Source organism: Vitis riparia, chromosome 16, assembly GCF_004353265.1.
Source record: "Vitis riparia cultivar Riparia Gloire de Montpellier isolate 1030 chromosome 16, EGFV_Vit.rip_1.0, whole genome shotgun sequence".
Taxonomy (NCBI): domain Eukaryota; kingdom Viridiplantae; phylum Streptophyta; class Magnoliopsida; order Vitales; family Vitaceae; genus Vitis; species Vitis riparia.
In genome coordinates, this window is record NC_048446.1 from 17,610,261 (window position 1) to 17,636,880 (window position 26,620).

The 26,620-nt window shown below is 31.6% G+C and overlaps 2 protein-coding genes across 5 annotated transcripts; both read right to left on the reverse strand.

Moving 5' to 3' along the window:
- Nucleotides 1-627: 627 nt before the first annotated feature.
- On the reverse strand, nt 628-9,990 carry LOC117933724 (DNA mismatch repair protein MSH3). 3 transcript variants are annotated; one of them, XM_034855232.1, is made up of 13 exons: nt 8,958-9,990; nt 6,805-6,996; nt 6,193-6,357; nt 5,738-5,836; nt 5,411-5,662; nt 4,736-4,990; nt 4,487-4,618; nt 3,511-3,771; nt 3,356-3,427; nt 2,541-2,690; nt 1,592-2,098; nt 1,009-1,292; nt 628-845 (listed from the first exon to the last, which is right to left on the reverse strand). In XM_034855232.1, exons 1-13 carry the CDS (start codon nt 9,918-9,920, stop codon nt 842-844), a joined length of 3,336 nt encoding a protein of 1,111 aa, XP_034711123.1. In that variant the 5' UTR covers nt 9,921-9,990; the 3' UTR covers nt 628-841. The 3 variants fall into 3 exon arrangements, with proteins under 3 accessions (XP_034711123.1, XP_034711125.1, XP_034711126.1); XM_034855234.1 differs by lacking the exon at nt 5,738-5,836; XM_034855235.1 differs by lacking the exons at nt 3,356-3,427; nt 3,511-3,771.
- A 5,754-nt stretch (nt 9,991-15,744) lies between these two features.
- On the reverse strand, nt 15,745-19,176 carry LOC117933725 (LEAF RUST 10 DISEASE-RESISTANCE LOCUS RECEPTOR-LIKE PROTEIN KINASE-like 2.4). 2 transcript variants are annotated; one of them, XM_034855236.1, is made up of 6 exons: nt 18,376-19,176; nt 18,193-18,231; nt 18,024-18,059; nt 17,805-17,855; nt 17,626-17,649; nt 15,745-17,072 (listed from the first exon to the last, which is right to left on the reverse strand). In XM_034855236.1, exons 1-6 carry the CDS (start codon nt 19,154-19,156, stop codon nt 15,937-15,939), a joined length of 2,067 nt encoding a protein of 688 aa, XP_034711127.1. In that variant the 5' UTR covers nt 19,157-19,176; the 3' UTR covers nt 15,745-15,936. The 2 variants fall into 2 exon arrangements, with proteins under 2 accessions (XP_034711127.1, XP_034711128.1); XM_034855237.1 differs by lacking the exon at nt 18,024-18,059.
- Nucleotides 19,177-26,620: the final 7,444 nt, after the last annotated feature.

Sequence of the window (26,620 nt, forward strand, 5' to 3'; positions counted from 1 at the left end):
TCAATAACAGAAAACAATTCTTGAAAACATGAACCAAACAGACCCATAGATTGTAAAGTCTGGTTCGCTAAATTAACTCGGATCCCTGACTTTAAACTCATGAAAACAATACGACCTTCGTTGTTATTGGATTAAATGATGGTGAGAGATAGCAGTAGGACTAATTAAACTTCACAGCAAAATATTCCAATACCGACCCTCTTCTTCAATCTTCCTTGCTTACTTGTGGATTGCATCACTGCAAATGACAATATGTCTTTCTTTTATTGATGGATGATGTGGTGTTCGAACAATCCCTTTACATATTCTCTAGTTTTCATTTAGAATTTAAGAATCGGGAAAGTAGATATATATAGATAACCATTTTATTTCAATTTCAAAATCTCTACTCTATAGTTTATATTAACCAATTTTAGTGTTCCATACTATCCAATCTTGAACTAAATTTATTTGTACTAGAAATTTGTTTTAATGATTTTGTAGCACATATATGCTTTCTCTTTTCTATTTGATATATGAGACCTGTTGTGATTAGTCCCGCTTATTGATAGGTACCAATTCAGTGCCAGAGCAGGACCCCATAACTAAATGCAGAGTCTCAAGAAAACCAATACTGAAACAAAGGTATATGAAGGAGCTCAAGAAAAACCATTGCTGAAACTGGAAGGTACATGTGAGAGTACAAAAAGCAACTGTCAGGAGGGATCCGAATACAAAACCTTCACACAAAAATTACCTACAAACTGAAAACATTCACCATCTGTATGTGTGTTTGTATCTGCAAGTATCAATGTTCTCTCCATCCTACATATATGCCATTCTGCTTTCTGGATCTTCTCTTTTATCTATGGAAAGAACAAACTCATTGATGGAATCAGAACATTCAATGCATGCTGTGAAGTGATATAAACAAACGTACTATGAAGTAAATCCTGGGAAGATAGATGTCAACATATCATCAGGTGATTTAAGGATGGCTTAAGGATGGCTAAATGGTTTCGTCTTTACCTGCCTATCAACTCTTTTGCAATGCTTCTAGCATGCTTCAAAAACTGGAGGCTTCTTTCAGGATCAGCATTGCCCAATGCTGATTTCAAGTCCAAAAAGAACTCCCTGCAAGCATCTTCTTCCAGGCCTATTTGTTCTGCCCTGGAGCAACCAGATTTTATTGAGATGCTCTCTTGTGATCCTTGTAATGTCTTTTGTGCTGAACTGTTTTTCACTCTGCTGGCAATCATTGCTTCCAATTCTGCAGCCATGATGTTGGCTCGGCGAATACATGAAGAAGGTAGCTGCAATGCAAGGTAAATCACCTACTTAACTCAAAAAGTGTCAAAATAAAAGTAAGTGAACAAGAAAACTCTCAAAGTCAGAAGGTTCAAACTGAGAACAAACCCAACCGTCAAAGCAATATAAACTTCAACTCAGCCTCATCCTCATCCTCATGCTCTCTACTAAAATATTCCCACCTCATTTGATAAGTTGACTCTCAAAAGAAAATTTTGCTTTCCCTTTCTTTTTTAATTAAATTCTTGGGTTGGCCACTGTTTGCTTTTGGATTTTGTCACAGAGAGAGAGAGAGGCAACTAACCTGTGCAAGCTGTGCAACCTTAAACCCAAAACTTCTCTCTGAAACGCCAGGCACAAGCTTATAAAGGTAGGTGACATCCTCATGATCCATAGTTTGAGCATTTTTATCAGATTTTGAGTCTGTTTTATCCATATCCATATCCATAGCTCTTTGTGACATCATGTATGAAACATGGTATGCCCCCACAGAGCCTGGGAATTCATTCTTGACATCAACAATTTTAGGGTAGTGGGTGACAAAGAGGACCATGCATCTCTTATGCTCCAGAAGATAATGCAATGTAGCATAGGCAATTGCTACACCATCATGTGTACTTGTGCCTCTCCCCAGTTCATCGATGATAACCAATGAGCGTGATGTGCAATTGTGGATTATGTGAGATGCCTCGCTCAGTTCTTCTAGAAAGGTGCTCCTTCCTTGCTGGATACTGTCAGAGGAGCCCATTCGGGTGTGGATGCCATCTAACACACACAGTTTTGCTGATGATGCTGGTACAAAGGAACCAACCTAGAGGGTTCAGAGGGCACATTTTTATGAACGGTAGTGAGAGATTCTTTGTCAAAGAATAGCAACAAAAGGATAAATTGGTATTTTAACAGATGGTTCAACATTGGAAACTTTGGCCAAACTAAAATTTCACAAGGAAATTGGTTGGAGAGGGGAATTTGCAAACCGGACAGAATCATCTAGTTCAAACATCAGTTGGAGATGTGGAAAAAAGAAAGCAAGCAAAAACCAAAGAAATACCTTTCTTGATATGAAAACGTCTATGTAAGTACTGAAAATAAATACCTTTAAGACGAGACCCTAATATTTCCAAATACCATAATTGAGTTTCTAGATAAAAAGACGTATGTCAGGGGTTTAACAGCACAAGGAAAACAAGCAGCAGGGTCATAAGCAAATAAAATGTGGATCATGAGCAAATAATGTCAAGTGCTGGTTCTACCTGGGCCATGATAGCAATGAGAGCCACTTGGCGAATATAGCAACTCTTTCCACCCATGTTTGGTCCAGTAACAATCTCACAGTACTCTCCGTCTGCATGCAAATTTGTGTCATTTGGGACAAAATTGTCTTGTAATACTGTCTCCAAAACCTGGTTATAAATAATTGTGTAAGCAGTGAAGAAATAGTCCCCCAAAACAAATAAAAATGTAGTTTCACAATAGATCAATAATTGAGAACTTGGAACAGCACTGTATCTTAGAGCTCTAATTTGGCAATATCTAACTAGGTATACATTTTGATTAAGCTGAACACTGATTTCACATAGTCCACCAAGCAAAATTTTGGTTTTTTGAGAGAAGCTAATCTGAACCAGCACCACAATACTTGAGCTTTGTCACGCCTAAAAAATGAGCCCAGGCTTCAGATTCAAGCTTGAGTTGCTCAGTTTACCAAATAGCTTGAGCAAGCTTCAAATGAACCAAACTCAATTGTCTATTGAGCTACTCATTTCACTTAACAGCCTTATACTTACACCATAGTTTTGCCTTAAGTGAAGTATAATAACCAACTTCTAAATCCTCAACTCTATTAAAACATCCAAAGGAACGTAATTAACTCAAGAAGGCAAATCATTGAACACGATGGTAATTCAAAAAGGCAAACCTAATTGAGAGGCTTATATGGCGCAATTGGAACAATAACAAAAAATCTGACTATAAAGATACTAATATCATCAGAAATTGAAAAAAGAAAATTTATCAATTCAACTGGTCAATACATTCAATAGACTTTATACGAATTTGATATACAAACCGGATGACGACCAGAACAAATATGCATCTGAACAGGTTCACTATCACCAACAAAAACTGGACACACATAATTCTGCAGTGAGAGAAAGGATTATATAACATCTTAGGAGTTGCAGGAGACAGTATGATTTAGACTTTAAGTCATATAAAGCATACCTTATTTCTTGACAGAATGGCAAGTGAATGCAGACAATCCAAAGTAGCCAGAGCTTGGACAGCAGCTTGGAACTCAGAGAAATATTTATCAAATGCCCTTAGAAAACTGTCCCAAGCACCTCTACATGCAATCATGAGCTCCTCATTTGCCAGAGATAGTTGATCTAGGGCACTCAATACCTCAGGGGGGTGATAGCGAACAGTCTTTTTTGTACTATTTACCTTCACCCAATTTGAAGGTACCTTTACATCTACAGGTAACTGCAGTTTAAAGCAATATTTTTACATCCATAAACGAAACCAGTGCCAAAGAAATAGCATATGAATATCTGATTAAGACATCAGCTTCTCAGGGAAATAAATAAACAAACTAGTAAGCACTGAGGCAGAGTGTAATTGCCAACATGAAGATCAAGGAAGACCTAAGCCCAGTAATAATGAAATATTCATTGTACCAATATGCACATGTGTGCACACACAGTATGAAACCATTTCAAGTGGTCAATGCTGAATCTCAATTAGAAAGCCGCCAACAATTTCATGAAAATTGGGGCATTAACATAATCCAAAACCTACTTTGACAAAAATATGTGTGCAGTCAGGATGAACTGTATGGAGGGTACATTCTAAATGCTAATAGGTTATTAAATACACCAAAAAAAAGTCGCAATTATTAACCAGGAGTAAAAAGGAAGGGTAAATAAAAAAAGGAAAGAGAAGGACTGAAAATCAGTCCTTCAGTTTTCCCACATTAAGCTTCTACAGGACAGAACTAAAACGCTTCCTACTCAATACTCAAACAATTGTTAACTTCAAATAAATCTGATAAAGCAAGGGCTGAAAGACGAGGCTTAAAATTGTAAATCAAAGGAAAAAAGTGACTAATATCTAGCAGATCAAAAAGCATTAAAATTATTAGAATACTTTGTTATCTGGCGAGGTACATATATAAGTAAAATTTGTTTCGCTGAACTACCTCTATCAAATGTGTGGTCCCAGAAACACTCATGAATTCCAAATTGTTCATTCGAAGCTGCTTCCGATACAATCCAATTAATAAATCCAATTTCTCCTTTGCTGATTGAACCAGTGACCTTGCTTTAGCAACCTGTGCATAAATGAGGTGTTGAAGTACAAAACAGAGACTATAAAATATATGAAGACAGTAAAGCATCACATTCACAATATGGAACACAAATTGAGAAGATGAACATTTCATACAAACCTCTGGGAATTGGCCACTTGAAATAATGAATAAGTTAGGTAAATCCCCTTTATCAGCTGCTTCTTTGTTTAGGGTGGACAATAGTTTCGCAGCATTCCCAATTATACCAGATGATGAAGCTGTCAAAATCAACTTTCTTAACAAAACAGAGTGCACACTCCTTGATTGCCCCTTCTCATCAACATCTTTCTCTTCAATGTGAAGTCGCTGAAGTTGTTTCCCAGCAAATAAAATAGCTTGCGTGACTGAAATGAACTGTACCATCCAATCATTGTCAGCATGCAGTAATAAATGTGCTGTCAAGAAATGTAATTTTGTACAAATGGCTCCAGAATGCTGCAGCTAAGAGGCATTTTAGGAGCAGCTTATTTAAAAATAATAAGAATTCAACTATTTAAGAATTATAACTCTAAGGTGGAGGTGGATCCAAGAATTCTAGGTTACTCTAAAAGTTGTTTTGATGATCAATAGCTTCCTCATACAGCAAACAGACCATGACTAATTCAGTCAGTCATAATGACCTTATCATTTCAGTATGGATTTCAAGTCTGTTAAGTAAGATAGCACCAAGAAAACCTACATAGTAAGGATCACTATAAATAAGACCTTCTAAGAACCAAGTGTTAATTATATACAGATAAGAAAGTCAAACACCAGAATAAGGCATTTATTTACCTCAGATGCAGTGGCTGTCCGGTGGAAAATTCTTGTTAGTCCACGTTGAATATCTGGTGACCTTCCTAAAGTTGTTAAAACTGAAGAAAGCAAATAATTAACCTCAGGTTGTACATATGTGACATCAGAGTCTCCCTCATCAATCCCACCAAAATTTTGTGATGCTTTGCAAGAACCCATGGACATCACAATCTCAGAAACAGCATCAAGGCGAGCAGATATCATGTTTCTATCACATAAAGGGTGAGATACCTGTGCCATGCAGTATAACTCAAAAATCAAATTCACGAAAATGAAGACCAAAATTGCAAGAGCAATATCTCATACCCAGTGCCTAAGAAGTCTCGAACCAAATATGGTAAGAGTGTGGTTCATGGTATGCAACAAGGAGCCAGACTCAGATCCATCAGAGTGATTATTTAATACCTAAAAGCATTTAACCATTTGGTTAGTGTCAAAACAAGAACAAAATTTTGAAATGTGTTAAAGAACAAAATATCAATTCAAATCACCTTTTTAATTACATGGAATAAGTGTGAAAATGTCCTAAGCTTCAAAACACAAAATTTGATAATCTATGCTGAATTTTTTTTCACTAGTCATCATCCATTGGTTCAAGTTGATGCCCAGAAATAGATATGGTTATATTCACAAACCCAAACACATTACTTATGTCATTCACAGTAAATGTAGAATAGTACAGAACTTAAAATGTAACTAGTGAGCTTAAAAAATGTCCAACTAATAACATTTCAGAAATACATATTAACAGTGTCAATTACCTCTAATTGTTGAAGTGCATTCGCTGAAAGGGTCATCTCCATGTTGCTTGAAAAGGGCCGAAACGAAGCTCCCATACACAGAATTCTTTCCAAACCAAATTGTTTCAAATGGCGAATGGTTAAGGCCAGTGCTTGAACAGCCAAATCTGGCATGCTCATAATTCCCTTAAAAACCAAAAAAGAGACAGTAAAATAAAAAGGTAAATCATTCATAAAAACCATTCATTATCCTCCACCCACCCCATCCAAATAAATAGATAAATAAATAAGTAAAAGAAAAAAAAATCATATTATTAAAGAGTGGAGAGTAGATAACAAGCAACAGGTTTTATAAACTAGAAAATTATACCTCTATAACATTTTAATCTAGCCTTTTTTTGTATAGGAATTTGGTAACATTTTAACAGGAAAGAAGGCACAAAGGCATTTTTGAGATAATTGACCACCCGATGATTAAGCAATTCATGAAACCAAGGCTATACCAGAACCATAATGAACACTTACAAATTTCACATAAGAGGTGGTTGGTGGCTAAAATGAAAATATATGTCCAAAGAAGCAGCAATTCATACTGTTTCGTTCCTGACACGAGAAAGTCAACAAACACTATACCTCAATTGCCAGGCAATGATTTTCGTGTTCCATCACTTTTGTGTTGTCCACTTGATGATCAGCTCTACTATTTTCACTTAAGTTCTCATATAAAGACATAACTTCAGCAAGTGCTCCACCATCACTGAAGCAATCTCTTGAGGTACGCTCCACACGAACATTTGATGCAGGTCCAGCATAGGCTAATAGCAACTAGGAATAAACCATCATATAGTCATATCAATGCAAATTTAAGTAGCCAAATATCAGAATTGGTTGCAATCATTTTATAGGACGTGAGCATGAAGAGATGATTTTAAATAATATTTTTGTTTCTAAATGGCATAAAGGACATCACCACCATTATTATTGAAGAGGGCTTCCAAACAGATAATAAAGCAAAGATGGAATGCACCAAATACAATAAATAATAAGAAAAAGCAAAGGGTAGATCAAAGGTATTTCTAAAGTACACCTCTGAAATCCAAGTAATGACATTTTGGTTGTCTCATACCAGAAGATGTACTGGCTAAGGAAGTTGTATGGTCACTCAAGTAGAGCAAGGTCTATGGGTGGTTGCTGCTGAAATCTTATAAGGAGACACTGACAGGGACCAAAATCAGGTATGGCTTAATTTTCTATTTAGTCTATGTCTAAAACTTGATTATAAAAGCTATAGAACTTTTCCTTCACTTGCTGTTGGACAATGTCTGCTATAAGTAAAAGTTGCCTTCTCAATGGATTGAAAAAGAGGCATTCTAGGAAGTAACATAACAGGACAAAAGCTTAAAACCCCAAAAGAAAGTCCTATTGTTTGCACTCTCATTAAGTCAAAATTTCCATACCCCAATTTCTTAGCAAACCCATCACTCAAACAAAAACTGTTCAGAAAAGCAAATTTCCTATTCCCCACCCTCCAACAATAAGATAAACCCAATAATTACCACAACCTGCTGATTCTAATGCCTAACCATTGACCTAAAAAAAAACCCTCTATAGATATGTACTCATAACTAGATATGGAGAAGGGGATTCTGTAGACTTTTGCTCAAACAAGATAAGGGGCATTATAACTATTTATTATGTATGTTCAGACCCAACACAGATATGAATCACAAAAAATTCTATTAGAACAAGTGTCCAAGTTAGAGCGCAAAAATTATGTGGAAATAGATTCTCTACGGTAAAGGAAAGCCTAGATCAATAAAACTGACAAGACTGAACAAGGATTTTTGCTTGATCCCGGTTTTCCTTGTGAGAGATTTAGACAAAAGAGAACCCATCAGTGTAACTGAGAATTAGACTGGCAAGAAGTGTCTTGATATTGTATCGTACTGAACGTAGAAATTAGAAAATGACACATATAAATCCATTCTAACTTTCTCTTTTGTGTAATATGATTCAAATATAAGTTTCAAAATTTCCTTATATTTATCTGTATCTTATTGAAATCATCTATTTTGACATTATGAACAAGATGCCTACAGAAAGCTGTTGAATAAGCCATCTGTAAATAACCAGCATCTTTCAAGTTAATAACCAGACTAAATTTAAAAGCCAGTATTCCATATCACACGCTAAATATCAGTTGATAAGTTCTATTCCAAGGATGAAACAGTTAAAGAGAACATTGTATATGAAAGAATTACATTTTCGAAATTATTTCAATAAAAGCAAATGGATTCCCCATTTCCACTTATGTTTAATAACAATTAAATTGAATCCGCACTGCAGTTCTAGCATAATTTATTTGAATAAGTCTGGTTTGGATTTCAAAATTATGAACTCTCCCTTTTTGTTTTTCATTATAAGGAATAACTAAGAATGTTAGCCAATAGTTTTATTTATTTGCCTTTAAGAAAAAAGATCAAACCTTTAAGAACATCCAGATGAAACAATGATGGTCCTGCACCCTTTTGAAGTAGAACCAAAGTAGATTTCCATTTATACAAATAATTAATCATGGAGTTCAATGTACTATATAGAAGGGAGCCTTGAAGGAATAATAATTTGATTTCTATAAATAGAAATGACCAATAATGGAGTTCAATGGAATTACTTAGAAGTCTTATATAGATAAAAACACAAAAGGAACGACACAATAAATGCATATGAAAAAGTAAATATCTCCCACTTCTGCTAAGACACCAAATGACACTGTAACTAAAATCTACCTTCTCTGTTTGTTTAGAGAGCGGGTATCCAAGAAGCAATTCAGCAGGAGACATGCTCAAAATCACAGCCTCAAGCCCAGCCCTCATAAAATTATCATTGAACTCCCCATGAACAACATCCCCCGTTGATACTTCAACTGCAACAATCCCAATTCTCACATCAAACCCACCCCCAACACCACAATCTTTACTATTTTCTACACTAATCCCTTTCTCAACTACACAAACCAAGTAATTATTATAAGACCCACATTCGTCTTCCCCACCTCCCACGTCCTCTGCTGCCTCCAACGTCGCCTTCGTGTACAATGCCGATAAACCCCGGCAAAAGGGTCCCAGTTTATTCGAACCATGCGCCTTAATGGCTGCAGTTTCGGTCTGCTTAACAACACCTACCTTAAACCCTGCACTGACAAGCCTCCTCACATGGACATTTAATCGAAAAGTTGGTATGCTAGCAGTCAAGAAATTGTGATCAACATGAGCATAAATGCCCAACACCCTAGCTGCAATCTCAGCATCCTCACCAAAGAATCTATACCTATACCCAACTTCTACCATCAATAGAACATCTGGGTATTTTTGCTTTAGGTCCACGACTTGTTGCTCCAGTGGAGTGTACTTGGTGGTTGGAAGTGGGAGCTTTGTGGGTGTTGAGGAAGAAGGCTCAAGAAGCTTCTGTACGAACTTTTGGTGGAGAGAGGGGTCAATGGGGTGAGAGATTTTGGGGGCTTTGGGGGGTTTGGTGGAGGGGGACACGTGGGAGGAAGGAAGGCGTTTGGAAGGAGAGAAAGTGACAGTGGTGGAGATTTTTGGTGGAGGGGTTGGTGGGTTTGGGAGCGAAGATGGAGATGGAGATGGAGATGGTGATGGTGATGATGGTATTGAAGATGAAGATGATGAAGGGGCTTTAGATTTGGGAGCGAAGAAACGGGAGATCACCTGCTGTTTCTGCTTTCCCATAGCGTGGTGGTGTCTTCTTCGATTGTTTCAGTTCTCATGCGGTTTGACGATTGTACTATTTCAAAGTATCGCAAGTGGAGAGCGCCAATACCTCAGTATGATGAAAACTTTTTAGGTTGACATAAAAATTATACTTAAAAGTATGAAAGTGGAAATCAAATATTAAAATTGGGATTAAAAGATATAAATGATACAAAATTATATCTTTGAGTTAAAGGTAATATAACATTTTTCACGTTACATCTTTTAATTATTTTTTGAAAACTATTTAAAAAAATAATTATATAAATATATAAAATAATTAAAAATAAAACATCAAATATATAAATTATTTTTAAAACATATTCAAAAACATTAAAAATATGTTTAAAATATTTTAAGTTTTAAAAGAGACTTTTATCGTACAAAACATTATAAAACGGCTTTTTTAAAAAAATATACTCAATAACCATTTTCGAAAATAGTTACAAATAGAACATAAACCTTTCGTAAACAATACTTATTACTTGAAAATAATTAAATCTAACATGCCGACTATGCATACTATGGATCACATTGGGAAAGTTTTTTTTTTTTTAAATATGTAACTTTTTTATAATTTAAAATTAATGAGTTTTCAAAATTTCAAAGTAGTTTTTGACTTGGGATAAATCAAATAATAAGATTTGGAAATATTTTTATTTATTTATTTATTTTTACTTTCTTTAACAGTTTTTAGGCTATAAACAGCCATATAGGGTTTTCTTGTAACATATTATTGGATGACTTAAATAGCTTGTTAATTTTATTACCTTATCCTCGATAACATGATTTGAAAAATAAAAAAGAGAGGAGTCTTTATTTCAACGTTGTTTGTTTTTGTTTTCTTTTTTTTATTTTATTTTAATTTTTATGAAGCGCATATATGGGTTTGAAGGGTGTCATTTCATGCTCCATGTAGGCATGAGCCCTGATAGGAGGCTTTGAGGACAAATTTCACAGAATTTTTTCATAAAACTATTTATTAAAGCATGACATTTTTAAAACAATTTTTGAATTTATCACACTTTTTATAACATTAATTGAAAATTATTATAAACCCTCAAATTTATTTTTATACTTAATTTTTGAGTTCAATTTTATCTTAAATTTAAATATCAATTATATCTTATTTTTTTTATCCACTCACACCTTTTTAAGTTGTTTCGATTTTTATTTTTTTTTTTCTTTTCTCCTCTTCTTCCCACTACAACTTTCTCTCCACCCCATTCTCCCCCACCCCCACCCCCACCCCTACCCCTCTATCCTTCCTTTTCATTTTCTTTTTCTCCACCTCATTTTTTTTTTTTTACTTTTTTTTTGTCTTCCTTTCCATTTTCCTCCCCTACCCTCTCTCCCCATCCCCAGCTCAGACTGCCACAGGACCACACCCCTTTCCCCTCTTCATTTTCCCTCTTTTTTTTTTTTTCTTTTGTTTCTTCTTTTCCTCTTCCCCACACCCATTTCTTCCCTCACCCAAAAACCCATCCAATCTCACCGCCGCCTGTAGCACCGTCGACGCCACTGCCGCCCGGCGACGTAACTGCCGGCTGGCAACCCCCCTTCCACCCATCTCACATTTCCCCATTTTCTTCAAATTTATGTAAGTTTATTTTTTTATTTTATTTTTATTTTTTTATTTAATTTTTGCAGTAATTTATTATTGATTATTAAGATTGTTTGTTTGAGCTAATTTATATTATTTTTGAGTTTGCATTTACTTGATGGGATATTATTTCTAAGCTTTGGGTTAAGTTTAGATAGTTTGGATATATTTTAAACCTTGTATTTTGATTCGGGTCTTATTTGTTAATGTATGTTTTATTTGGATTTAGTGATAATTGGATTTTGGATTTGGATTCGCATATTAAATTAGGTTTGGATTATGTGCTATTAAATTTAAGTTTAATTAAATTTATTTTGTTTTATGATATTTTGGGCTTGACTAATTGCACGGTTATTGGATAAGGATAGTGACATGAGAGATATTTTTGTTGGATATATTAATTAATTTGGATCTATTTTTATTGGTAACATTTATTGGACCAATTTGAAATTTGAATTTGAGCTTGAATAATTATTTTGGGCTCTGCATATTTCTAGATATTTACATCTGGCTCATTTTTGTTTTGCATGGACTGCACGGATTTGTGACATGTGGAGAACCAAATTTCATGGAAGAAAATGAGGTTTACGAAAGTTGTAAATGGGGCATTGAGCTTGTTGTAGGCTTGTCTAGGTACATATTTTATTTCCCTATTTCTATTTAATTTCATTTCTATTAGTTCATGTAAATGTTTTTATGTATATAAGTGTATGCAGAATTGAACAGTTGATAACTTAAAAATTTTGTTTTAATAAAAGGAATAGTTAGCAATTAAGTTTTAATAAAAACAATAGTTTAGAAAATATTATTTTTAATAAAAGAAGTTTTTTTTTCTATAAAAATTCAAAAAAATGTTTTTAGGAAAATCTAGAAAATTATTTTTAATAAAATTCAAAAAATTGTTTTTACCAACTATTGTTTGGAAATTTATTTGTTTAATAAAATTTGTCTAAAAAATTGTTTTGTAAATAAAAATTGTCCCAAAAAGTGATTTTTAAATAAATTATGTTTCCTTCGTTAGAATTAGAATGAGATTAAAAGTATTTTTTATAAATAGAGATTTTAAATAATTTTTTTTATGAGATTAGGATGAGAGTCTTTTGCAAATTGAAGTTGTAGAAATCATTTTTCTTGATAAAGTTGGGTTGAAAATATTTTTGTAAATAAAGTTTGTAAAGAAATTAATTCATTTGTAAATAAAATCAAATTGAAATACTTTTGCAAATAAAGTTTTAAAATTTCATTCTTTTTCTGTAAAAGTAAAAATCTTTTTATTGCAAAATTGAAAATTTTGTAATAAATTTTTTTGATACTTTTTTAAAAATTGAACACAAATAAAATTGAATTAAACCACTTATTGGAAATGAATTGAAACATTTTTATAAATAAATAAATTGAAACCATTCATTTGAAATTGTTTTTAATTTAAAATATTCTTTTTTTAATTAGATTAATAAATCAATTTGATTAATTATCTTGTCATTTACCTTGTATATTATTGTAATTTACTTTTATGATTATTTTTTTGTACATTGATTTGTGTTCTTAATCTTAGTATTCATGATTAATTAATTAATTATCATAATTTCCTTAATTCACTTATTAGAAACCGTAGGTATACGAGTCATGATTAATTAATTAATTACCATAATTCCCTCAATTCACTTACTAGAAACCGTAGGTATACGAGCTTAAAGGGGTGCTACAACTGTTCATTGTACCTTCCAAATAGGTAAGTGACTCCCAAATTTAGATTTAGTTTTTGCAAATATGTTTTTTTTTCCAAAAAATGAGTCCGATAGAGTTTTTTTTTCTCATTTTGTTTTTCTTTTTAAAAATAAATTAAAATAAGCGGCAACCTTCAATTTTTTAACTTTCAATTCAATTCAATTCCTTAATTATGCCATTGATTTGCGAATAGTTTCAAAAGTATTATATTTTAATAAATATTTATAAAATGTTTTTATTTTTTTTCAAAGCCCCTTGAAAAAAAGTTCTTTTTCAAAAGTGACTGTTTGCCTTGATTTTTGATAAATTAAAAGAATCATTTGTAAAAAATTGGTAGTTTAATTATTGATAAAATTATGACATTTTGTATCACATAAGTTAAAAAAAAAAAAAAAGGTCATATAGTTTTTTGTCTTAAAAAATCATGTTGTCAAGACACAATTTTAGTATATCATTATGAAGTAATGTATTGAAAAGGGATGATAATGAAACAAATTTTTTAAGGTACCTGCTCTTACTTGCCCTTGAATTTGAAATTAAAATAAACAGGTTAAAAGTAGGTTTGAGATTCGAGACATTACCTTATCCCTCTATTCCGTGATTATATATAGCTAATTTTAAAAAATAATTTAATTTAATTTTTTATGTTCCAATTTTTAACACAAATTATTTTTAATAACACACGTTATAAAAAAATTATAATATTTTATTTATTTATAATATATATTTTTAATAATAAAAAAAAAGTTAAAATTAATTGTTTAAAAAAATTGAAAATTAAAAGAAATTACACGGGGTGGAACTCGCCTCACCTTGTTTAAATGTTTTTATTAGAGTGGGAATGATAATTACTTGGGACCCAACCCGTCCCAAAGCCCCGAAGACATGATTTCATTACATTATTAGTAAAGTATTATGAAGTTGTGATGAAGACATGATTTTAGTATTTTATCAAGAAGTTGTGTTTTAAAGACACCTTTTTAGTTTTTTTTGTTCCCCTCTTCTATCTTTTTCTAATAGTTTTTTTTTTTTTTTAAATGTAAGTTAATTTATTTTTTATTTCTTTTTCATGTTGTTCTATTTTTATTGTTTTTTCTGGGTTTTTTTTAAAAAAATTTTTTTATATTTTTTTACCATTATTCTATATACATGAAATATAAAAAGTAGTATGAATGTTGCAATTAATTTATTTGTAGAGGTTTATTTTGGGAGGATGTGAACCAAAAAAACAAAAAAAAAAAACAACTGAAAATGAGTAAACATTAAAAATTTTAAAAATAAATAAAAAATTTTGGAGATAAATAAACTTAGTTATTCACATATAATCATTGACCCATTTATAATTTTATAGAAATTTGGATGATTAAACAAAGAGTTGACAAAAAAAAAAAAAAAAGCAAAATATTTGAAAATAAATAAATTTCATTAGTTTTCTTGTTGTTTAGGAAATAGGGCTTCTTATGTACTGAAGGAAAAAAAATAATGTAACCAAGGGTTTGTACCATAATTGATTGACATTATAAGAAATGGTAATGCAGTGGATTTTTTTGAGTACCCATTTTATTTAGCCCCTAATAGGATGAATTTTCGATAAATGTAAATGAGTGTAGGACATGTTTGAGAAATTTTTTAAACCCAGGTTAGGTACAAGATGGGTTCGGATATGATTTTATTTCATCTCACCCCGTTTCAATTATATATAATATTAAATAAAAATTATTTTTATTATTTTTCAACTTTTTTAATATATACAAAATAAAAAATTTTAATTTTCGCAAAAATGTAATTCGTAAATTCAACAACCATATTACCAAAATTCTTTTAATGAATAAGGTAGCTCCTTGGGTTGAATCGTACTTTTGTGTTTGCGTAGTTAGGCTAATATTTTTGGATTAGACCTACGTTTTTGGGTAGTCTATTTTTGTGTTTGTACAGCTGGGCTGGGCCTATATTTAGTTACGCTTGGGCCTACACTTTTAGATTAGACCAGCACTTTTGGATAGTTCAATTTTTTGTGTGTTTGATTAAGCCCACCTAAGCTAAGCCCCATGAGGGATTGATAGACCCTTCACCTAACCCTTCACTTAAGCCCACCTAAGTTTTGCCAAGGACACTCTGTCTTCTTTTCCTTTTCTCTCCATTTTGTTGCCACCAGAGTGCTAACTTACCATTAAATAGGGATATGCCAAACCAACCCCCATATGGAACTTTCCTTTGTTTGTAGGAAGCATGCTACCTAGTGGTAGTCGAAGCTGCTACACTTGGTAGTACAGTTTGCGAAGCTGCTACCTACGAATTTTTAGCTCTAATACAACACTTGCTGAAAAAAAATGTTAAATTCTATATATTGAAATAAAATTTCAGCTCCATGAATCAAGATGATTGTAATATGGTTTGTCACAAGTCTTTAATCACTACTCTGCAACCATAAATATTTTTACTTCAGAATATTAAAAAATGAACGAAACTTGCTTGAAAGGAAACAAAACTTTATTTAAGAATTTCAAAGGCCTTGGAGAAGACGACTCATGTATGGAGACCTTCTAGGAACCAAGCCAGTGCTTTAGGACAAATACATTTGATACATGAAAGGCAACGATCCTTACATCTAAGCCAAGAAAACATTATCAAGGGACAAAGCATGCAAGTAGATACAATGTGGCACTACCTTCCGGTTAAGGTGATTGTATCCATGGCATTAAGTGATGAAACTGGTACTCCTACTTGATTGCTCACCTGATCCTCTACCTTCAATACATCATAATATAGAGAAGGCTTAGGAGGCATTTGCAAGAGTTCAATCTCACCTTCTAGCATCTTCAATGCTTTGCTCATGGAAGGACGGTCTGTGGGCTTCATCTGTATACACCATAATGCAGCTATCACCATTTTTTTTACAGATATTTTTTCATTATCTGTGGCATCTCCCATTTCAATGTCCTCCCCTTGGTAAAATTTATCATAGATCCATGATGGGAAGTATATTTGACTTGAGTGATCTGCTAATGCATTCAAATTCTTCCTTTTACCCACCATTTCCATCAACAACATTCCAAAACTATAAACATCGGCCTTGTTTGATATGCATCCAATGTTTTTGTAGAACAATTCTGGAGCAATGTATCTCATTGTTCCTCTTGCTTTTGTGAGAGAAACAATACTTTCATCTGTTGAATACAACTTTGCAAGGCCGAAGTCTGAAACTTTTGGAGTGAAGTCTTCATCGAGAAGAATATTGTGTGGTTTGATATCAAAATGTAGAATTTTCATATCACAACCTTGATGTAAGTATTCAATCCCACGCCCTACTCCAAGTGCAATCTTATACAACCTCTCCCAACTTAAGGGGGTATTGTTTTCATGTTGCGGAAAAATAAACTTATCAAGAGATCCATTAGGCATGAAGTCATATATAAGAGCCCATTTTGATCCTTCTATGCAAAATCCAACAAGTTTCACCACATTAATATGATGGATCCTTCCAATTGTAGCCACTTCATTGATAAAATCTTGCCCATCAGCTTTGGACATAACCAGTACTTTTACTGCAACAACTCGACCACTCTTGAGCTTTCCTTTATAAACAGAGCCAAAACCTCCTTGTCCTAATTTATCCTTGAAACTGTTGGTCATCTTCTTTATATCATAATAAGAGTACTTTATGAGTTGAAGACTTTTGTGATTTTGCAAGAATTCTTCAATATTATCATCTAATGATAAGTGTCTCCGTCGAAACTTGTAGATTAAGTAGGCAAACATGAACATCCCAAGTACAATTCGTACTCCAATGTATATTATGGCTGAACATGCATAAAGCAACACAAAAAATATGAAATATATTAGAAAATGTTTATGATCATATGCATTCAATTAATATTAAATCCACCAAGTAAACCATTAGGCAGTTGCCTTGCTCATTAATCTAAAAATAAAGGTGTTGTGAAACTTTTTGAGATTGGATTGAGTCTTGAACTGTGCTGCTTAGGGGCTCTCTATGGAAGTAATATGCTGATCAGTAGTAAAGAAAAAATTGGGGCTTTGGATTTGGAGGCCTCAGTTCCAATCCCACTGTTTTGACTTTTTTGTATACAAGTGGACTTGAAACTGAATTTAGATCAGAGTATATGCATTCCAAATCCCCTAAGCTCTACTACTACTACTACTACTACTACTAATAATAATAATAACAATTATTATTGTTATTATTATTATAATTTTTAATTCCTCTGGCTTTTGATTTTATAAATGAGGTCTTGGTTGGATAAAAAATTCTTAGGTGTTCATATAAAAAAACTACATTATACATATTAATTATTGCACAAAGAATTAATAGTTGGGAACGGGAAGTCTCACCAATCTTTTGTAATATCCAGCCTCCTGATAAGAAAATTAAGAATAACAGAAATTAAATTCAGAGAAGAACATGAATTAAATTAAGTTATAATTATAATCGTCAAATCATCCTTATTATATAAGATGATGACTATGCAAAATCAAGTTGGTAAAATGTAACGGAACTCCCTCAAACTTACCAATCATCTCATTGTCATGGGTAACGGACCTCCGAAGCTCTTGTTTAGTTCCTACATATTTGAATCAAGCAAGTAATCTGAGCTTTTGCAAGCATAATCGAATGGAAAACAATTCTTTATAATTGGAAGAAGAAACGAAAGTAGGAATTTCAAGTAATTGAGTTAATATGAAGAGAGAGCTCTAAGTCAAATTATCTAATCGAAACTACTAAGCCTCACCTTCAATTTTAAAATTTGAGGGATCCACTCTGTAGACTGTGAATAAGAGAGGATATTGAATTCAAAATAAGAAAGATATAAGTGAAAATACCACCATTATTATCACTGAAACCAAAAAGAAAATTATCGAGAAATAAGGACAAAAAGATAAGAAACTCGGAGGCCTTACCAATTAAGTGAAGCAGACTGTCAATCAATGTCTGGATCCCTGCATGATCATATATTCATATATACACATTATTCACTCATGGGGCACTTCAAAATTGACTTCAAAGTTTTCATCATGCATGAATCACATTTAATTCGTAACTCCAAGCCTCCTTTACGAGGCTTCAATACTAATCTTACTCACATTTTGGCTTCAAGCAGACGAAATCCCAACAACCTACAGCGCTGGCGTTGTAGCATTTGAAAGTATTGCTGATTAAATTCGTATCACAGGATAGCCCTTTCACTTGGCATTCTCTGGTGCAGATGGTACGCAGAAATGAAAGTTGAAACCCCATGAGTAGCTCTTCTTGCAAATCTGACATTGATAAATGTCTTCCCTCCGCAACGGCCTTTGACTGAGTGACGATATTCCCGTCCAAGATGCATGAATCAGGAATATCTCCGAACTCCAAATCTCCAACTATTGCATACGCGTATGGTTGCATGTTGCGATTCGTGTTGCATGGAATGATAGGAATATACTTATGAATCTTGTGACCACTGATCGGGATAGGGCATTTAATGAAAACTACAGGATGAGAATCTGTAGGAACCTCGTATGAATATTGAGGATAACCGAAGTAATAGAGAGGATAGGAGAAACAGTTTCCCATGCTCTTTTTCTTTAGGCCCGGATCCACTACCCGAATGGTATGGCTACTGTAGTTGATGTCTGCAACATGGTATTTTCCGCCGTAATCGAGGTTTACCATAGTACGATTATTTTCACAGATCAATTTCAAGTAAGGATAAGCGAGGTCAGACGCATAATCATCTTCCAAATAGAAAGGGTCACTGATGTTCATATCTCCGCAAGAAGATTTGAAGGTCTGATTTTTATCAGCAACGCAAACAGAAAGGAAGCACACATGGAGGATTGTTAGAAGCCCTACTCCCACAAGATTTTCTTCCCTCAACATCATAAACTTAGAGAGAGAGAGAGAGAGAGAGAGAGAGAGAGAGAGAGAGAGAGAGAGCTATTACTTTGTTTTTGAAGTTGCATATTGTAGTGATAATTAAATACACAATTACCCTAACCCAACTCAACTATCTTGACTCATGTCTTCCAAACTAGTTTTTTCGGTCATTGTGTTTCTCCATCATGTAAGACAAATGCTAAACCAATCTAGACGTCCAAACTTTTTTCTCATTTTTACATTGACCATCACCATCAATGTATATGATTTTATGTCATTCCAATTAATTTTTTTGAAAATAATAACATTCATGACAAAAATAAACCATTAAAGGAATTGGTCAAATATTCTACCATTCAATCCTTACTAGATACATCAATGACCCCACAATGTTTGAAATTTCAATGTGGATACCTTTCTAGACTATCCTTCCCAATAATGCTTTTAAATATAGTTGCACCCATCTTTTCATGAAAAACAAAGATTATTAGTCATAGATCCCTAGTGTTTAGTTTTTTTAATTGGTATATTTGGACATTATCCCCGGCCCATAAATTGTGTAAAATTTTTTGGTACCTGTTTTTCAATGAAAATAAGAAACCATAGAAGAATATGTATATCCTTGTTATAGACATCAACTACCGAATGTTTATACACTGACACCTTTATTACTTTACAATTAATTGAGCCAATTTTTAAAATCCAAATAATCCCTAATAATTAAAGATTCATTAAAGAATTTAAAATAACAAGTTTCACTTGTTTAGAATATATTTACTTAATAAGAAAATTTAAAAAGCATAGTTGTGCACATAAGAACAAGAGTAAAGTCCAACATATCATATATTAGTTTTGGTTTATTAATTTTTAGTAGTTTAAAAATTATTAAATTCATCAACAAATCCGATAAATTAAATCTTTCTTTATTTGAAGTCTATTTTTATAGTAAGAAAATTCATAAAAATATAGTTATATGTAGAGGAGAAATAAAAGTGTTATTATAGACTAATTTTTGTTTATAATTTCTTATATTAATTGGGTTATTATTCGAGTTTCAAATTGTTTTTAAAAATTACTAAACTTTTTAATGAATCCAATGTCGAAAATTTTGTTGGATTTGAAATTGTTTGCTGGATTTGAAATTTGTTTGCCTAGTTAAATCACAAAATTAGTGATGCGTAAAGAAAAAAAAATAGCAAACATATTCATAATGAACTTTAGTACTAATTTGATCTATTTTGAATTTCAAATTATTTTAGAAATGAATAAATCGTGTATATCAAGTGTTTATTTATTTTGGAATTTATTTATCTAATAATTTTTTTAAAGAAATTAAAAGAAAATTCTAAAAAATATCTGTAATTAAGAAATATTATATCTAGATATTTTTTCTAGTGGTTGGTAGAGAGAATGAGAAAGAAAATTATGTTATACTTAATTTATTAAAAGAAAATGAGAAAGAAAATTTAAATAAGACATTACTCATCAACTACCAAGATTTAAAACCCTTATTTCACTCCTTGTTGACAACATCAACTACCCCACGACATTGAATGTTGAAAGTTGACACCTGCAAAGAGTCCACAATGTTTGAAATTTCAACGTGGATACCTTTCTAGGCTATCCTTCCCAATAATGCTTTTAAATATAGTTGCACCCATCTTCTCATGAAAAACAAAGATTATTAGTCATAGATCCCTAGTGTTTAGTTTTTTTAATTGGTATATTTGGACATTATCCCCGGCCCATAAATTGTGTAAAATTTTTTGGTACCTGTTTTTCAATGAAAATAAGAAACTATAGAAGGAATATGTATATCCTTGTTATAGACATCAACTACCGAATGTTTATACACTGACACCTTTTTTACTTTACAATTAATTGAGCCAATTTTTAAAATCCAAATAATCCCTAATAATTAAAGATTCATTAAAGAATTTAAAATAACAAGTTTCACTTGTTTAGAATATATTTACTTAATAAGAAAATTTAAAAAGCATAGTTGTGCACATAAGAACAAGAGTAAAGTCCAACATATCATATATTAGTCTTGGTTTATTAATTTTTAGTAGTTTAAAAATTATTAAATTCATCAACAAATCCGATAAATTAAATCTTTCTTTATTTGAAGTCTATTTTTATAGTAAGAAAATTCATAAAAATATAGTTATATGTAGAGGAGAAATAAAAGTGTTATTATAGACTAATTTTTGTTTATAATTTCTTATATTAATTGGGTTATTATTCGAGTTTCAAATTGTTTTTAAAAATTACTAAACTTTTTAATGAATCCAATGTCGAAAATTTTGTTGGATTTGAAAATTGTTTGCTGGATTTGAAATTTGTTTGCCTAGTGAAATCACAAAATTAGTGATGCGTAAAGAAAAAAAATAGCAAACATATTCATAATGAACTTAGTACTAATTTGATCTATTTTGAATTTCAAATTATTTTAGAAATGAATAAATCGTGTATATCAAGTGTTTATTTATTTTGGAATTTATTTATCTAATAATTTTTTTTAAAGAAATTAAAAGAAAATTCTAAAAAATATTTGTAATTAAGAAATATTATATCTAGATATTTTTTCTAGTGGTTGGTAGAGAGAATGAGAAAGAAAATTATGTTATACTTAATTTATTAAAAGAAAATGAGAAAGAAAATTTAAATAAGACATTACTCATCAACTACCAAGATTTAAAACCCTTATTTCACTCCTTGTTGACAACATCAACTACCCCACTACATTGAATGTTGAAAGTTGACACCTGCAAAGAGTCCACAATGTTTGAAATTTCAACGTGGATACCTTTCTAGGCTATCATTCCCAATAATGCTTTTAAATATAGTTGCACCCATCTTCTCATGAAAAACAAAGATTATTAGTCATAGATCCCTAGTGTTTAGTTTTTTTAATTGGTATATTTGGACATTATCCTCGGCCCATAAATTGTGTAAAATTTTTTGGTACCTGTTTTTCAATGAAAATAAGAAACCATAGAAGGAATATGTATATCCTTGTTATAGACATCAACTACCGAATGTTTATACATTGACACCTTTTTTACTTTACAATTAATTGAGCCAATTTTTAAAATCCAAATATTTTTATGTTATTCCAATTAATTCTTTTGAAACCAATAACATCCAATTTTTGGTGCCTATTTTTTCATGGTAAAAAGAAACCATTAAAGGAATTGGTCAAGCATTTTACCCTTCAATCCTTGTTAGATACATCAACTTCCAAGTCTAGCTTTTTGGTTATCGAAGACGAATTTCCATCATTTGAGACAAATTCTCTTGACTTTTTTCTCATTTCTACATTGACCATCACCATCGGTATATATTTTTATGTCACCAACCCAATTAATTCTTTGAAAACAATAGCATCCATTTTTTAGTGTTTGTTTTTCCATGGCAAAAAAAATAAATAAATAAAAATAAAATAATAAAAAACCATTAAAGTAATTGGTCAAGCATTCTACCTTTCAATCCTTGTTAGATATATCAACTTCCAAGCTAGCTTTTTGGTTGTTGAAGACACGTTTCTCTATCATTTAAGACAAATACTTTTAACTTTTTCTAATTTCCACATTGACCACCACCATCAACATATATTTTTGTGTCATTCAAATTAATTATTTTGAAAACAATAATATCAATTTTTCAGTGCTTGTTTTTCCATGGCAAAAAGAAATCATTAAAGGAATTGGTCAAACATTTTACCCTTCAATCCTTGCTAGATACATCAACTTCCAAGTCTAGCTTTTTGGTCGTCGAAGATGCATTTCCATCATTTGAGACAAATGCTCTTAACTTTTTTCTCATTTCTACATTAACCGTCACCATCAGTGTATATTTTTATGTCACCAACCCAATTAATTCTTTTGAAAACAATAACATCCATTTTTTAGTGTTTGTTTTTGGTCGTCGAAGACGCGTTCCTTCATCATTTAATTAGACAAATGCTTTCAACTTTTTTCTCATTTCTACATTGACTGTGACCATTGATACATATTTTTGTCATTAAAATCAATTCTTTTGAAAACAATAACATCCATATTTTAGTGCTTGTTTTTCCAAGACAAAAAGAAACCATTAAAGGAGTTGGTCAAGCATTCTACCCTTCAATCCTTGTTAGATACATCAACTTCGAAGATAGCTTTTCAGTTGTGGAAGACGCGTTTTTCCATCATTTAAAACCAATGCTCTAAACTTTTTTCTCATTTCTTCATTAATGTTCATCATCAGTATATATTTTTATATTATTCCAATTAATTATTTTGAAACCAATAACATCCAATTTTTAGTGTCTATTTTTCCATGGCAAAAAGAAACCATTAAAGGAATTGGTCAAGCATTCTACCCTTCAATCCTTGTTAGATACATCAACTTCCAAGTCTAGCTTTTTGATTGTCGAAAATGCCAATTAATTCTTTTGAAAACAATAACATCCATTTTTTAGTGTTTGTTTTTCCATGGCAAAAAAAAACCATTAAAGGAATTGGTCAAGCATTCTACCCTTCAATCCTTTTTAGATATATCAACTTCCAAGCTAGCTTTTTGGTTGTTGATCAAAGACATGTTTCTCCATCATTTAAGACAAATGCTTTTAACTTTTTTCTCATTTCCACATTGACCATCACCATCAATATATATTTTTGTGTCATTCAAATTAATTTTTTGAAAACAATAACATCAATTTTTCAGTGCTTGCTTTTCCATGGCAAAAAGAAATCATTAAAGGAATTAGTCAAGCATTTTATCCTTCAATCCTTGTTAGATACATCAATTTCCAAGTCTAGCTTTTTGGTTGTCGAAGACGCGTTTCTCGATCATTTAATTAGACAAATGCTTTTAACTTTTTCTCATTTCTACATTGATCGTGACCATTGATATATATTTTGTCGTTAAAATCATTTTTTTTTAAAAACAATAACATCCATATTTTAGTGCTTGTTTTTCCAGGGACAAAAAGAAACCATTAAAGAAGTTGGTCAAACAATCTACCATTCTCAATCCTTGTTAGATACATCAACTTCTAAGATAGCTTTTCAATATTCGAAGATGCGTTTTTCCATCATTTAAAACAAATGCTCTAAACTTTTTTCTCATTTCTTCATTAATGGTCATCTTCGGTATATATTTTTATATTATTCCAATTAATTATTTTGAAACCAATAACATCCAATTTTTAGTGTCTATTTTTCCATGGTAAAAAGAAACCATTAAAGGAATTGGTCAAGCATTCTACCCTCCAATCCTTGTTAGATACATCAACTTCCAAGTCTAGGTTTTTGATTGTCGAAAATGCGTTTCTCCATCATTTAAGACAAATGCTCTTAACTTTTTTCTCATTTCTACATTGACTGTCACCATTAGTATATATTTTTATGTCACAAGCCTAATTAATTCTTTTGAAAACAATAACATCCATTTTTTAGTGCTTGTTTTTCTATGGCTAAAAGAAACCATTAAAGAAATTGGTCAAGCATTCTACCCTTCAATCCTTGTTAGATACATCAACTTCCGAGCTAGCTTTTGGGTCATTGAAGACGTGTTTCTCCATCATATAAGACAAATGCTTTTAACTTTTTTCTCATTTCTACATTGACCATCACCATCGGTACATATTTTTATGTCATTCCAATTAATTTTTTTTGAAAACAATAAAATCCATTTTTCAATGCTTGTTTTCCATTGCAAAAAGAAGTCATTAAAGGAATTAGTCATATATTCTACTCTTCAATCCTTGTTAGATACATCAACTTTCAAGTCTAGCTTTTGGTTGTCGAAGATGTGTTTCTCCATCATTTAATTATACAAATGCTTTTAACTTTTTTCTCATTTCTATATTGATCGTCACCATTGATATATATTTTTATGTCATTAAAATCAATTCTTTTGAAAACAATAACATCCATATTTTAGTGCTTGTTTTTCCATGGCAAAAAGAAACCATTAAAGAAGTTGGTCAAGCATTCTACCTTTCAATTATTGTTAGTCACATCAACTTCCAAGCTAACTTTTCAATCGTCGAAGACACATTTTTCCATCATTTAAAACAAATGCTCTAAACTTTTTTCTCATTTCTTCATTGATGGTCACGATCGGTATATATTTTTATGTTATTCCAATTAATTCTTTTGAAACCAATAACATCCGGTTTTCAGAGCCTATTTTTCCATGACAAAGAAACCATTAAAGGAATTGGTCAAACAATCTACCCTTCAATCTTTGTTAGATACATCAACAACCCCACAATGTTTTCAATGCTGACACCTTCCCAAACGATTCTTAATTCCCAATAATTCTTTTGAAAATAATTGCACCAATTTCCTCACAAAAAAAGAAAAAGTTATTGGTCATAAATTTCTAGTGTTTAGTTTTTCTAATTGGCATTTTTTGGACATTATCTAACCCATAATTTTTTTTGGAAATTTTTTTTATGCCCATTTCTCCATGGCAAATAAGAAATTACCAAAGGAATTGGTCTAGCTTTTCAATCATATCTTTGTTACCGACATTAACTACCTTATAATATTTAATGTTTCTACTTGACACTTTTCCAAATGGTTCATCCTAATAATTATTTTGTAAAAACTCGCTTTTTGTTGTTTAGTCCTTCTAATTGGTACGGATGTTATTTTTCTTTTGTAAATTTTGTGGAAAACTTCTTTGTGCATGTTTTTCCTTGGAATTAGGTAAGCCTTTACATCAACTACCCCACAATGTTTTAATGTTTGTGTTCACACCCTCCTACACTTATGTCTTATGAAAGCAATGACAACCATTTTTTCATTGAAGACAACAAACTATCATCACTTAAAGAATCATTCAAACACTTTTTTCTAATATTTCTTAAAGGCTTGTCGGTGGAAATTGATAAGGTGTAAAATATATAATAATTGTTTTTAATTATTTTCGATGATTTGTTTGAGGAATATTTTAAAAAATAATTATTTAAATATAAAAAATGAACAAAAAATAAAGTAATACAAATAAAAGTTATTTTTTAAAATATAGAAAATAGGTTAGAGAATATTTTATATTCTAAACAAATTTTTATTTAAGAAAAACATTATTAAATAAATATTTTGAAAACATTCTCCAACAAGCCTTGAATACCTGTTTTTCATGGAAAGTAAGTCAAGTTTAAATGACTACCATTATTTCTATCATTTATGGATCCATCAACTGCCTTACAATGTTCCATGCTTCTATGTCGACACCTTGGCACTCCCATCAAAACAGCCACCCACTATTTCATGGAAAACAAGAATGACCCATTTCACCGAGTTTTCTTATCCTTGTATTTTAAAATTAATTTTTTTTTTTAACATTTAAAAAAACCGGCTTGAATGAGTTGTTTTTAAAAATACATTTTATTTTGATTTTACAAAAAAATAAAATAAAATTGTAAGTTAAATTTATATAATATATTAAATTTAATTCAAGTCTTATTGAAAA